This window comes from Onychomys torridus, chromosome 6 (genome assembly GCF_903995425.1).
Source record: "Onychomys torridus chromosome 6, mOncTor1.1, whole genome shotgun sequence".
Taxonomy (NCBI): domain Eukaryota; kingdom Metazoa; phylum Chordata; class Mammalia; order Rodentia; family Cricetidae; genus Onychomys; species Onychomys torridus.
The window spans coordinates 42710764-42724400 of record NC_050448.1 but is presented as its reverse complement, the minus strand read 5'-3'; the positions used below and the strand labels follow the sequence as shown (position 1 = coordinate 42724400).

The 13637-nt window shown below is 39.5% G+C and overlaps 1 protein-coding gene across 1 annotated transcript in view; it reads right to left on the bottom strand.

Moving 5' to 3' along the window:
• Positions 1–729: 729 nt before the first annotated feature.
• Gmps (guanine monophosphate synthase) overlaps positions 730–13637 on the bottom strand; it is a 59170-nt gene continuing 46262 nt past the window's right edge. Inside the window, exons 13-16 of the mRNA XM_036189990.1 lie at positions 11035–11150; positions 8551–8681; positions 7236–7408; positions 730–6559 (exon numbers count right to left, since the gene is read on the bottom strand). Of these exons, the coding sequence (XP_036045883.1) occupies positions 6458–6559; positions 7236–7408; positions 8551–8681; positions 11035–11150 (522 nt within the window). The 3' untranslated portion in view covers positions 730–6457. The remainder of the gene's footprint in view (positions 6560–7235; positions 7409–8550; positions 8682–11034; positions 11151–13637) is intronic.

Genomic DNA, 13637 nt, shown 5'->3' with positions numbered 1-13637 from the left:
TCCAGTAAGCAGAACTCCTGCTCATTTAGAGCTCTTGAGTATCTGGAAACCCCCCTACATCATATTGGCAAGTAGAAAGAGCCTGATCAGAAAAGGAGAAATCAATGAAATCAGTCAAAATGTTTCACAGTGAGGTACACAGGCTTGTGATTCCAGCACTGGGAAGGTGCAGGCAAGAAGGAGGATCAGGAATTCAAGGCTAGCCTGAGGCTACATAGCCAGTTTGCAGGCCAGCCTGGGCTACATGGGAACCTTGTCTCACAAGAACAAAAGTTTCTTATTCAATAATGAACTCATAGTTCATTGTTTTACTTTTAAGAAAAATTAGCGTGAACACAGGTTAGGAAGGCAGCAGAACCTGTAAGTCAAAATTACTCAAAGCCATTGAATCAGTTTAAACATCTGAGAACTGATCACCAACTTTGGGAAACAAGCAGCTGTGCATCATATGGACAGTCACTGAGGACAACTATGTCTCATTCTTGAGCCTGATGACAGGAATAGGAGACTGATCCCAAATGCACTTAGATGTTAGACATTTCCTTTTTGTTTAAAAACTTCCAAATTTTTAGAAGCTTATTTAACACAGTCACTAAATATGTGTGCCCATGTATGTATGTCATTTTTGGTACTTCCCCAATAAAACACTATAAAAATCTAGTTCAATTTATTATGTCTTCACCATTCACAATCAAACCGAAGTTGTATCAGAAAGAACTACAACATGGAAATTTCTTGCACTTTTTTATTCCACAAACATTTTTCTTAGAGTGAATGACAATCATTGTAATGTAATTAGACAAAGACACCATGACATGGGGCTCCTGGTTTCCTACCATTTTACATAGCCACATTAAGTGGGGTTTTAAATGGTTTTCACTGACGTTTAATTTAAAGAACAAGTTGGCAGTGATGTGTTAGAACACAGGCACAGTACTCAAAAGATTTAACATACTATCAAGGATAGATTAGGATCGCTGGATTCTTCTTAGGACCTAATCTACAAACACTCTTTAATATAGGTCACAAGTAATTTACAAAATGAACCAAAAACTTACCCCTGATGCTAAGCACAGTATTTTTTAAATGGAGAATGACAATTTTAATTTATAAAATTTTCAAATTTAAACTCAGAAACATTTCTCATTTTAAGCTGCAGTAAAATTGTAAAACTTCCCAAAATATAGTTGAACTTACTAATTTTCTGAGACAACAGGAGGCCATATTAGGTCACTAACTGGAGCACTAACAAAGCAGAGCCCTGTGGCTGGCGGCAAGCATGAGCTCATGGTTATTGCCCATGATTTCCTCTAATCTCTAACAGGATATGGGTTTGTACCGCTTGTAACACAGTTCGGACAAGTAAAGAACACAGTACTGGTGATGTAGCTCTGTGGACAAATGCTTGTATACTGAGCCAAACACACTGGGTGTGACTCCAAGCACTACAAAATACACAGACTAGTAAGGCTAATCTGTATTTTGAGAAACTAAAGACTTACATAAGATGAATATTCAGAATGCCATATTTGTGGCTAATTTTAAAAGCACACATGCATATATACATCTTTAGCCGCTCATTTAACTAAAAAGCTACCCAAAGAATTCTGTCCACTGTTAACACTGGACAAGATGTTGATATATCCCTACACACCTTAGGGAAGTTGATTAAGTTTCTTGTCCAGAACCCCTGATAATATATGCAGTTTCTTGACAACCTGAACATGTCCTGTTCTCTTTGTTCTTGCTTCCCATTTTTATAAACACCAAGGCTTAGTGACAAATTATGAAATCATCATTTCCTCCTTTATGAACTTCACTGAAGACCAAAGAAATTTTAGTCATCTCACACTAATTTAGCAAATCAATTTTATAGCCAAATCACTGCAACATAAAAGACATGGCATGTCACTAACAATTACATAGTGATTCACAAAAACTATACTATTCATTTCAATTAACAAAATAGTGCTTTATAAAAATATGTTCAGAGGATGTTTACATTCATTTCATCTGAATGTCAAGGTTGTAATAGTCAACACAGTCATTGTCAAGACAAAACTAACTTAAGGTATGTGACTCTACTAGATTACTCAAGGTTCAGGTTTCTCAACTAATTTTGGTGCTTCTGAATGTAACATATGAAAGAAATAACCATCCTTTCTAAAGTCTTGTGACTTTACTATAAACAAGGCCCAAAGCTGCCACAAGTTTTACAGGAAATAAAGACCTTAGATAAGTTACAATGGTGCCCGTTAAACGACTCTAATTGAGAAGGCATCTCTAGTTCTAACAGCTAATCACAAGGCACACTCCTAAAGCTTCTTCAGCTGGTACAGGAATAGCTTAGTCTTAGTTCATGAAAAAGGAGTCTTGGAACTGAGACTGTGACAACACAGGGTAGATAGCTTCTTGTCAAGAAAAATTAAAAGGAAGAAAGAGGGTGAGTCCATGCAGTTGTTCGACTCTCACATGGGTGAAGACGTCAGTTGACTGACAGATTCCCTACACAGGCTGGTACGCTGACTTTTGGAGCATAGATGCAATCAGATCCAAAAAAATGTGGCCCCATGATCAGAACTTAGTTAAGGTGGATCTCAGCAAAACTCTCCAGGCTTCATTCCTCACCTGTTTGAGTAGGACTTAAACTCTAACTTCTTCCCATTGAGAAACTTAAAACTGGAGGTGAGTACCATCCCCATTCAACTCTAATTTAGTCACATCTGAGTTTTGTCTGTTTTTTTTTTTTTAATTCCTCAGGCAACAGCAACCACAATTGGGATCCACTTAAGTAAGGTTAAGGTTTCCATGGGATGTGACTTCTGTATACAGCATGTCTACTGTTGAAAGGTCGCATCCTGACACTCTGGGACTCATCTAGCTGTTAAATGTTCATAAAGCCACTAATGCGGTGAAAGCCTCATGTGACAAGTTTTCCTCTGCCATCTGGTACAGCTACTTCAATCAAGACAAGAGAGAATTCCCAAGTCAAAAACACCTCACCTGTACTCAGTTTCCAGTTATATCTAGACTTGGGGCAATTAAAGTGGTACATACCATTGGAGTAACCATTTAGGCTTGCCTTTCCAACAGCATGCTGAAGATTCTCAGAGAAAAGACAGAGTGTGTGTGTGTGTGGGGGGGGGGGGGGGTCCGTGCAAGAGAGGCAGTCAGAACACTGGGAGTGAGAAATGTCAGAAATGGGAACATTTCTGAAAGGCAATGGGACGTTCTCCTTGAGAACTCCTTGAGAGACGATACTGTGACAGTAATTTATCAGATTAGTTGTACAGAGATAGAGTCTACCTCTTCAATACAGAATCAGAAAGTCTGAATTCCAGCTTCTGCTCAGCCAAAAGCTAATAGTTATGTCTAGTATTTGTTGTCAAAGCTGAAACATACTCTGGCAGCTCTTCTAAGAACATAGTAGAAAGCCTGGTCCACACGCACTGTAATGAGCATTTTCAGGAATCTGACACGACCAAATCTTGATGGTATATATGTTCTTTAGCTGTCAGTGGTGGCGGGTGAATGTGGGTTTGTGTTTAATGTTTTAAAAGAAGTGTAAGAACTATCCAGCTTCTCCACTGTCTCCTGTTACAAATTTTCTTGTTTATAACTAAAAATGCACCTAAGTATGTGGCTCAGTTGGTAGTGTATTTACCAAGCATACACATGGATCTGAGTTCAATCACCAGCATAAACTGGACACAGGAGTACATAGCTCTAATTCCAGCACTAGGGAGGTGGAGGCAGGTGAGATGTTCAAGGCCATCCTCTAATATATAATGAACCTGAGACTGGGCTACATAAATTCTGTCTCAAGGAGAGTAAGAATGACTACTCAGGGTTGGGTTTGATGTTGGAACTTCCTAAGATGAGGTCAATGGATTGAACGTGACTTGTCCAGGTCCACCCATCTACTTAACAGCAAGGCGAGAAAGCAAGATGGACAGTGTTGCCTATTTCACTTGAATATCCTTATTTTCTATATAAAGTAGAATTCAGTTATTCACTGAAACTGGCCATCAATAGCTAAATCCAAACAGAGCAAGGAAATCAACTTTTATGATTTATGGTTGCATGCAGTTACTCTAAGGTGGAGAGAAAACACTGCAATCCTGTCACTGAGATACATCTAAAAACTTGTCTTCAAAATTACGTCAGGCTATAATATCCAGCAGAACTGACCATCACTAACAGGTCCATTAAGACAGGGCTAGGATTTATTTACTTGGTTCTTGAAATTTCCTGTCTGCCAATTTTGGAATATATTAAATTTTCACTGATCTCACTTCCTCTAATACTTACAAAGAAACAAAATACAATTATGTAGAGAAGTGTCCCAAGTAAGAAATGGAATATAACAAAACAAAATACAATTACGTAGAGAAGTGTCCCAAGTGAGAAATGGAATATGACAAAACAGCCCACGCTATCAAGTGATAACTGTTACTATGAACAAAGTCTAAGCAAACAATAAACCACCTGTAATGGTCATATGATTTGAGGGCTGGAATACACAAAACCTGGCAGTTGGTTCTTAAAGTCACTGGTAACCATTTCCAAGATGAGTCTGTCTCCTTGACTGTAAGATTTTAAGCAGCTCAGATGAACTACTATGACATTATCAAGAAAGCTATACAGTACAAGGCAAAAATGACCACACAAGAAGATAGTAAGATGAAAATAATCTCTCAATCCCAGAAAGTTTCTATGTCATGTGCAGGTATGTTTTGAAGAAATTATTTTTTCCAGAGTAAGGATTACATAAAAAGACATTTAAGAGAATGCATTAGAAAAACACTAAATACATTTTTAATTCCAATAGGTCTGAGATTTGAGGATCATACTCACCACCAATGTCCAGAATGCAGACTAAAAATAAGCAGCACTTCTAAATGTATATAACCACCTGACCAGTTTTACAGAGTGTGGCAATAAACACTAAGCCACAAAACAGACCTCAGGGAAAGAACATTCATATATTCTTCCCAATTCCTGCTGTTTATACCACAAACATTTTTGCTACAACAGGAAGGGTTTTCATGTTTCAAACATGTACTGACACCTTGGTAAGCATTTTATATGGGTTAGTTCCCATTCAGAAATAATACAACTTTCAATCTGCTTAAATCTATCAAATCCTCCTTTTAGAAGTCAGTCAGGAGAGCATCCTCACCAGGACAGACAATGAACACTTAACCTTCTGTAGAAGGAAATTGTCTGTTCAGGTCTGCGTGTCTTTCCCTCTTGGTTCAGTAGTTTCTGGCTATCCTCTGGACTAGCCAGGAAAAATGATTTCTGCTATATATCCTTTTGTTTTAACACTGAATCCCATATAGAAATTGGTTCTAGGCAACAGACAGCAACCTGAGGTAGAAGCGGGTGAGAAAAACATGGTAATATTTTAGAATTTAACTCTTTTTTACTGCCTTTCCCAGGCTTGCATGACTGTCGTAAAGAACCTGTAAGGAACTGTTGGCAATGGCACCAAGTCCTGCACTGGCCTTGAACTTGCAGAATATGGGCTGGCAAATACTTGACATCATTTGAGACTTCTGCGTAGGAAGCACTAAGCCTGTCTACACATCAGACCTAGGTGTCGTTTACAGCTCTTTCCTAAATAACAGAACTATTTCCTCTCCCACTTAGATGTGGTGGGGAAGGATCATGGCTTCTGTGACCTAGTCCTCTGACCAGGCAAACAGAAAGAACACACCTCATCTTAACCTTTTCTGAGACAGCCTCTTTTGGGGAGAGTAAGAACTCTCTCTACACAGCTGCTGGAGCTAGTGACACAAGGCTGGGAGGATTATTAACAAGACAAAAGTGAAAAGCATGGCATCTGTATGAAACATGGATTGAAAGGCTGACAGCACTCAGTTCCTTCCTGCCATGGCTGTGACATCATAGTCACACTCTAAGTACTTCCATAATAAATTCCTGGTGTTCTACAACGTTGAAGAATCTCACATTTTACGTCCCTACTTCCCTGCCTAAGTGTCTAAACAGCTTTCTTATTCCTTTCTATGGTATGTACAGCTCTTCCTCGCCCTTTGGAGAAATAAAATTACTTACAGGAAAATTCGGATTCTCCAAAAGGCACACATAGTAAGCCATACTGGTAATTAAAGGATGTTTCTAATAGCAAGCAGACAGAAGCCAGTCACCTATCGCCATAGACAGACATCAAGAGTTCATACATAAGAGAATGAGGCAAAAGCAAGAGCAATCTGTCTGCAGGTGCAATGGTGCCTTGATTATTGACCCACACATACAGACTCTTCATTCCCTTTCATCTTGTCCCACTCCACACTTAAGCCGTGTATCCCTGCTGTGAGAACTCAGATATGAAGGAGCTGCTTCAGCAACATTGTTCACAGCACTGCATGTCATTAACAAGTGGTTTCTAATGAGCCTCAACTGCACACACTTCTTCAACATAACACATTTATTACTCCCACTCAGTGGTTCCCGGGGGCTTTGACGTTAGGTCATACATAATTCTAGAAATTCCAGGAATCTTCTTTATCTCAGTGACCATCTTTAGCACCACCTGTTTACAAAACAAAGATTACAGGAAAGAATGATCAATAATAATAATAATAATGATAATAATAATAAATATGATTCAATAATCCTAAAGGGCTTATTTTTGCACCTTAAAATTTAAAGGAATTATTTTGGTTATCATTCTCCATATAAGAGACAGCTCTGATTAAACTTACATTATTTCTCTCTATAGGTACAGTGACTTAAAGTCAGTACTCCTCAAATGTTTCACATGGCAACAGCATCCAAGCATGTCACTTTTTAACATATAACTCCAACATTACCAAGAACAGCACAAGATAAGACGCCATCTTTAAATAAAAAATATAATTGTTAATACCATCAAATCTCTTGTTTTCTTGTTTCTTAAAAAGGCCGTCTCCATTCCTAGGATTATGTCCTTTATATAAGAAAACTATTTATAGCAACTAAAAGTCAGCAGGACTAGGTTACTTTCGTAACCAAAATAAGTAGCCATCTGGAAACTGTATTAGATATAAAGTCCCTTTCAGCTACACTGTATTAAATAATAAATAAGTGGAGACAGAAAGGAAAAATGAGAGAATCTACTTTACAAAAATCAACACTAAAAACATAAACTTTGTCACAGCCTATTTGAATCACTGTACTACGGTAATATATGAGGCATTGATGTGTGTATTAGAAATAACATAAATTACCTCGACAGGAATCTCATTGCCAGGTGTTGCAGGTATGCCAGTCATGAAGTCACTAGTAATAAAGGTTCGAATAACCACAGATCTCTGGCATGAAGGCTGCTTCTGAAGTGGATCTCGATCGAAATGTAGTGGGGTCAAAATCACTGGCATCTGGCTGATTTTTCCAGCATACCCTAGAGAAAGGAACATGTAGTGCTTATTATCACCACACTCTGGAGAAATACTCTAACCTAGCTCAAGGACACTCTACAAAGACTCTCCAGCATCTCTCCCTCTCTCCTCCCACCACTTGCACACAACTCATCACACAGTGGATTCAAATACTGACAGTGGATGCAACAGGACTTTATGTAGATGTGGTAGTTCACATCTGTACACTTGGCATGTGGGAGACTGGGACAGAAGACCTCCAATGTGAGAGCCACCCGAACTATATACTGAGAGCTCACCACAAAAGAAAGTAAGACAAACAAGCAAAAACATTTTTGTCCATGGCAATGTTGCAGCAATGAGAGACACATAGGGGCAGAGTCAACTTGTTATTCCAAGTAGTCCCACATGCTATACTGTACACATCAACTTAGTGGACACCAGCCCACTTTCCCAGGGGAGATACAAGGACAGGTACCTATAAACCTCTGGTCAAATTTGACTCTCTGTAAAACCAAGCTTTAAGTTATACCTGTTTAAAGACACCTAATTAAGATTTATTTTAGATCTGGGGTTGAGGATTTAGCTCAGTGGTAGAGCGCTTGCCTAGCAAGCGTAGGCCCTGGGTTCGGTCCTCAGCTCCATTTAAAAAAAAAAAAAAAAAAAAAAAAAAAGACTTATTTTAGATCTATCAACACTGAACTCAAAATCAATGACCATGACACCTGCCTGGAGTTATTTAACACATGGCCCTTCAGATGAGGCATGCCACAGCTTCCTCATGTTCAGGGGTTCCAGCTAGCTCTTCAGTATTACACTGCAGGATGACTTCTCAATAGTAAATCATCAGCAAACAACCCTGAAAATGCGGAAAATACAACAGCAAGGAGACAGTGGCAGGAACACTTGTCTGCAAGCTGAAACAAGAAGAGTGCTGCTGTGGTCCACCTCAGCTCTCTCAACACGAGCGTGGCTATGCACATTGTTTTGCTACTCTGGTGTCTGTAAATGGCCACAAAGATAAACTAATTTTATTTGAAAAGCAATATATTACGGAACCTCCTATAACAAAAAGCAAGAGCTGCATCCTACTGCTAGAAATTATTAAGGGCAAACATCTGAACCTTGTTGTAGTGTGTAACGACAAAGAGAACGAGCCACTTACCAGACTCCCTGAGAATGTTATGGGCCTCAAAGTCAGCTTGGCGTAAAGTACTGAGTACCCCTGTTGTCAAGAACGTGGGAGTGACATCTGTAGGAGGTTCTTTAACTGGTGGGCCAAAGACATAGACAACTCTAGACGGAAACACAGCACTGTGAGAAACTGCCTTGGGACTTCGGTTCCCCTCAGTACAGTTCAGGGTGGTATGTTCCTGTAGATTTGGAAGTCTGGCTTTCCCAACTCCCTCTCCTGGGCTTTAACACACCAACCCTTCCGGATTAACACTAACAGGTACATTTCAAGTTTCTATAGTAAAATAAAGACAAAAGAAGTCTCAAGCAACTCTTGTTGGTTAAGCAAATAATATTCACGAAAAAAATGGAAAGAGACAACTCTGCAGTAAGATTTAATCAGCACTTCTGACACTAAATAAATATTTTAGTAAAAAGTGCTAAATAGTCTTTATTTGCTATTATTACAAACCACGTTAAACTGCCTTTCTGTAAGAGGAAGCACTTTGAATTCAGGAGATTCTAATTAACTGGCATAGTTAAGGATAATACAGATGGACACTACTTCACCTTGAACCATTGCCTGTGAGAGGCTAATAATCAAACAGACACACGGGGGAGTCTGCTTCATTCTGAAACAGTGAGACTTCCCCGGGGGGTTAGTAAGCATAGTGACATAACCCATGACATAAAACTACATATTACCCAATCTCTGAGGCAGCACCCTCCACCGTTGTGAGGAGGTGAGCATTAGGAGTTAGGACCAGCCTTATCTTACAAAGAGAAGCAATGACTGAAGTAGGATTGCTACTTTGAGCGACCACATTCACTGTATTACAAGTCAATTTCACTGACCTCTAGACTGTCAAATACAAACTTTCTGTAAGCTTTTCATGCTCTGAATTCTGGTGTACAAACATTATGGTAAACTTTAAAAGACACACAAAGCCGAGCAGTGGTGGCCTGCAATCCCAGCACTCGGGAGGCAGAGGCAGGTGGATGTCTGTGAGTTCGAGGCCAGCCTGGGCTACACAGCTAGGCCAGGACAGGCTCCAAAGCTACAGAGAAACCCTGTCTCGGAAAACAAAAAAACAAAACAAAACAAAAAAAACCCCACAATATTTGTTTTGTAATGAACAGGCAATAGTTATTAATCATTAGTAGCCTTTTTAAAGATAAGCTATAAATATGCATTTTCTCCCTCTCCTATTCCAAGGATACACTGCTGGAATTCTTAAGATCCTCCATCTGTGTAAGAGAATCCGGAGCCTGTCCTGTCTCCTAACCACAGACCATGGAGATTCCATCTAGTCTTATGCTTCCCTCCCTTTCCCACAATGCAGCACTGGGCACAATTCTAAACAAAAATTATATTGCCTTTCTCAACATTATTCAATTTTAATTAGCTTTTCCAAAAGCCAACACCACCACAACCATACTGGTCCAAAGCCACACACCCAATTCTCTAGCCTACAGATGCACCAATCTGCTGCTGTTCTTGCTAGGGTTTCTAATACTATGATAAAACACTGTCACTAAAGACAACGTAGGGAGGAAAGGGTTTATTTCTTATACTACCAGGCAACAGTCCATCATCCAAAGAAGGCAGGGCAAGAACTCAAGCAGAGGTGAAACCTGGAATCCAGTAAGTGATGCAGAAGCCATGGAAGAACACTACTTCCTGGCTTGTTCAGTCTGCTTTTTTTTTCCTTTTGGTTTTTCGAGACAGCTTTGCACCTTTCCTGGAACTCGCTTTGGAGACCAGGCTGGCCTAGAACTCACAAAGATCTGCCTGGCTCTGCCTCCCGACTGCTGGGATTAAAGGTGTGCGCCACCACCACCCGGCTCAGTCTGCTTTTTTACAGCACCCAGGATTACCAGCCCAGAGGTTGGGCCCTCCCACATCAATCACTAATTAAGAAAAATCAATATTTTGCCAACTGAAAGTCCCTCTTCCCAAATGACTAACTTGGGTCAAATTGAGATAATAAACTAGCCAGCACAGCTATCTTGAAAAATAATTATTTTTTCAGATACATATAGGTCATATCGCACATGGAAGTTAGAGGATATCCTGTGAAAGTTCCTTCTCTCCTTTTACCATGAGAGTTCCAGGGATCAAACTCAGGTCATCAAGGTTTAGTGGCAAGTACCTTTCCCACTGAGCCATCTAGCTAGCCCCCAAAATTGTTTATTCTTTAAATATTTTTCTTAAATAAGCAAAATAATTGTACTGTGATGAAGGACCAAAATATGGAATATAAAGTATTCCCCAACCAATAAAATTAACCAAAGTACATAATTACAAACAGCTGCTAACTACAGAATCATTCTCTCATCTATTATCTCTTATATACATGTACAAGTAAGCCCTTTGGCCTTTCATTAACCAAAGACCTTAAAATACATATCCCACCCCACCCCCCAATTATACTTCATCCACACACCCATCTCCTCTGCCACATGCAGAATGTACCTGTTAATGTTATGACACATTCGGGGTATAAGTTTGGCAAGGAACATAAGAGATTCCCAGTCAGGTTCATCTTTACTGGAAATTCCACACACGTAACTGTAGGAACGACAGTCACCCTGAAAAGAGGAAATGTAATCAATTTTAACAGTTAAGTCAAAAGATGGCTTAGAAAATTTTCTATATGACACTATTAGCAGTAATTTGTCTTTTTCTTTTTAAAATATATGAAAAGTATATCCTAGGTATTCATCTAGTGATACCAGTATTAAAACACCCTTTATTGAAACCAATATGGGTCAATTCAGTAATAAAGGAACTTCATGGACATTTCAAGAATTTATATGAAACAAACCAGAGGTTCACTTGGATGTCATTCCAAATGGCTGCCCAACAATGGCAAACAAGTACATTTAGTTTGATAGGTAGATCTTCCGTCTATATTTATATTTATTGATTGGCTAAATAAGTCTTTTTAAAAAAATAAACTTAAACTATTAACTTATAAACAATGGAAACAACTTAAGTATTCAATCAAACTGATTAAGAAGATGACATATGTATAATGAAATGCTATTCAGCCATTCAAAAGATGAAATCCTTTCCCTTGTAACAGTAAGGGTAGAACTAGAGATCTTCACTTACATGAAATAAGATGACACTAGATGAATCTTGAAACGTTTATCTTATGGAAATTGGGAGTGGTTATCAAAAGCTGAATAAAATTAGGGATTCAGGAGATGCAAGAAGGATGAAGATGGGTTGATCAAGGATATAAAGTTACAAAGTCAGGCTGGAGAGATGGCTCAGCTGTTAAAGGCTAGGCTCACAACCAAAAATAAAGTTACAAAGTTAATGCTGAATAATTTGAATACATAGCAGTAGTAAATTTAAATGTGTTAAGAGCAGACTTAAATGTATTAATACAATGTGTATATGCATCAAAACTTGGCAGTAGCTGGGTTTGGTGGCAGGAAGGCAGTACTCCTCCACAGCACAGATCTGTAATTGAGAAATAATCCCAGAGAGCAAAGTACACCCTAGAATGTACAATGAAGAATCTGGGAGGGGGTGGAGGGGCGAGCCTACACCAATTGCAAGGTTTAGTTGGTACTACAAAGGAAGCCCCTGAAGAGCAGCAGCTCTGGCTGGCATTGCGTATTTGCCTACCACACCCACTTGACAAGAGGAGACATAGAACACATGCTTTGGTGCTCCTCCTCGTGTATGCAACTACCCCTTCTCCAAGCTGAAAATAAGACTGATCTTTATCTTTCTAAAATGACTTGCTTGGGGGGTGGGGGGTTGTCCAGAGGCCACAGATATCGGAAAGCTAGAGTTATAGGGCGTTTCTATGGCCTGACATAGGATCTGCTGAGGTCCTCTGCAAGAGCAGCAAATGTTCTTGGTCATTGAGTCATCTTCCCAGCTCCTAATATTTTTCTTTCTATTTTTATTTTTAAAGTTTGCCCACCATGGTGCTTCCCTTTTTCTTTTTAGCACATTTCAGTAGGTTTTTTTAGTACTTTTTTTTTTCAAGGAGTGATTATTTATTTGTTCCTTTTAAAGACTTGTTTTTAACTGGACTCGGTCTTAGAAGTAGAAGCTCTTCAGTGAAGGACAGGCTACATCTCTTATAATCTGTTCCTGGCCTTTGTCTCTGGCTTCCTTCATTCTTAGTCAAAAGTTTAGCATATTCTCCAGCCTCCTCATTTTTCTTAGTACATTGTTTCTTCAGAGCAGTACATCAGCACTTGTAGTATTAAGAGAATAAATTTCAAGTGCTTTGGTCCTGGGCTTCTTACCTTCTTTGTTTAAGGGCCTTCTGAGAAGAAAATATTGGCAGACATCATCTTTAGAGAGATTGAAGAACTTTTGGATCCTGCTAGCTCTTTTGGGCCCTAACCACCAAGGCACAATAGTATCATCTGTTGGGAACCAAAAATTGGATGGCTGCGCCTTGACTTTTCTTGATTGGAATGATCTGGCATAACTGCACCCATTGACTTGCAAAACAATCATTCCCGGAAAAACCACAAAATGTACTTTCAGATTAACTTCCTGGAGTATGTTTGATTGATCAGTTGTTCAAGCATTGGACCAAAGAGACCTCTCCCTAACCCTTTTCTAATTGATTGATTGGTTGCTCAAGCACTGGACCAAAGAGCCTCATCCTGAACCCTTTTCTAACAATTTTTTCATCTCCCTCCCTTCCCCTCATATCCACCAGTATATAAGCTTGCTTCACTTTGCAATAAATGAGATCTTGATGCGACTCAGACTGACTCTGTCTTTCTTTATGCGCCTGGTCTCCTTCCTCTCTCGCCCCCATTGGTCTTTCAGGTGGTGCCTCCTCGGGTCTGACCTAATAACCTGGCCTGCGGGACGGGTCAATCATCGGTCAATCCAGGAATCTCAATCTCTCTCTCTCTCTCTCTCTCTCTCTCTCTCTCTCTCCCTCTCTCTCTCTCTCTCTCTGTCTCTCTCTCTCTGTCACACACACACACACACACACACACACACACACACACACACACACACACACACACACACCAAGCTGAGAACACTCAACTAGCATCCACAATGCATTCTCGAACAGATTTGCA